General features: G+C 36.9%; 1 protein-coding gene across 1 annotated transcript in view; it reads left to right on the top strand.

Annotated features, from left to right (window-relative positions):
* The window catches only part of LOC102828659 (mothers against decapentaplegic homolog 5-like), a gene marked incomplete at both ends in the record, with an annotated part of 3,542 nt that extends 2,843 nt beyond the window's left edge, over nt 1-699 (top strand). Inside the window, one exon of the mRNA XM_006878083.1 lies at nt 443-699. Coding sequence (XP_006878145.1) covers nt 443-699 — 257 coding nt within the window. The remainder of the gene's footprint in view (nt 1-442) is intronic.
* Nucleotides 700-934: the final 235 nt, after the last annotated feature.

Raw genomic sequence — 934 nt, 5'->3', positions numbered from 1 at the left:
GTAAAGAGAGTGTGAAATTCTGTGCTAAACAGCTCTCAGTGATATACCAGTTGATGGCACCAAACATTCCTTTGGAAAAAGACTTACTGTATATAAAGCACTTAAAAATTTTTTTGACATTACTTTCTTTCATATTGTTTCATGTTGCTTTCATACAGAGATGACAAATATAATTGTTGGAAAAAAGACCTAAGAACTGATGACCTAATAAATACACTGCCAACTCGAAGTGCCCCTTAGTTATCTGAGAACCATTTTGTATTTATGTGGATACTGACTTTTGATTATACTTGGCCAGAAGGTCATCTAGTGGTAGCTTCTATCTAAAGACTGTTGGCAGTTCCTGTGGCTATCATGGATATTGTAGGTGGCTTCTCATGCATTCTCTGATTTCAGTATAATGCTTTGTTACGCTGAGCTTCATTATACCTGCCTTTTTAAGGTGTTCACCTGTACTATGTTGGCGGAGAGGTATATGCAGAATGCCTCAGTGACAGCAGCATATTTGTACAGAGTCAGAACTGCAACCTCCATCATGGCTTTCATCGCACTGCTGTCTGTAAGATTCCCAGCAGCTGCAGCCTCAAAATTTTTGACAATCAGGAATTTGCGCAGCTTTTGTTTGACTCTGTCAACCATGGATATGAGGCAGTGTACGAGCTCACCAAAATGTGCATCATTCGAATGAGTTTTGTCAAGGTGAGTAGATTGTGACCTATAACTTAATTTGAGCTGCTGTAAATAAGTGTATTACTTTGGTATAGCAAAAGAAAGAAAGAAAGAAAAAAAGACTTTTTGCTAAATTAAAGGTAATAGTTATTTTTGACTTGATTTGATAGATTTTTAAATGGGATTCTTGGATTTCAACTTTAGTCACGTGATAGTTCTGAGATGTCATTTTGTACTCCAGGTGTGATGTTGCGGTTTTTTAGTT

This window comes from Chrysochloris asiatica, unplaced genomic scaffold (assembly GCF_000296735.1).
Source record: "Chrysochloris asiatica unplaced genomic scaffold, ChrAsi1.0 scaffold02871, whole genome shotgun sequence".
Taxonomy (NCBI): Eukaryota; Metazoa; Chordata; class Mammalia; order Afrosoricida; family Chrysochloridae; genus Chrysochloris; species Chrysochloris asiatica.
The sequence above is the reverse complement of the archived record's forward strand: the minus strand, read 5'-3'. Positions and strand labels throughout refer to the sequence as shown.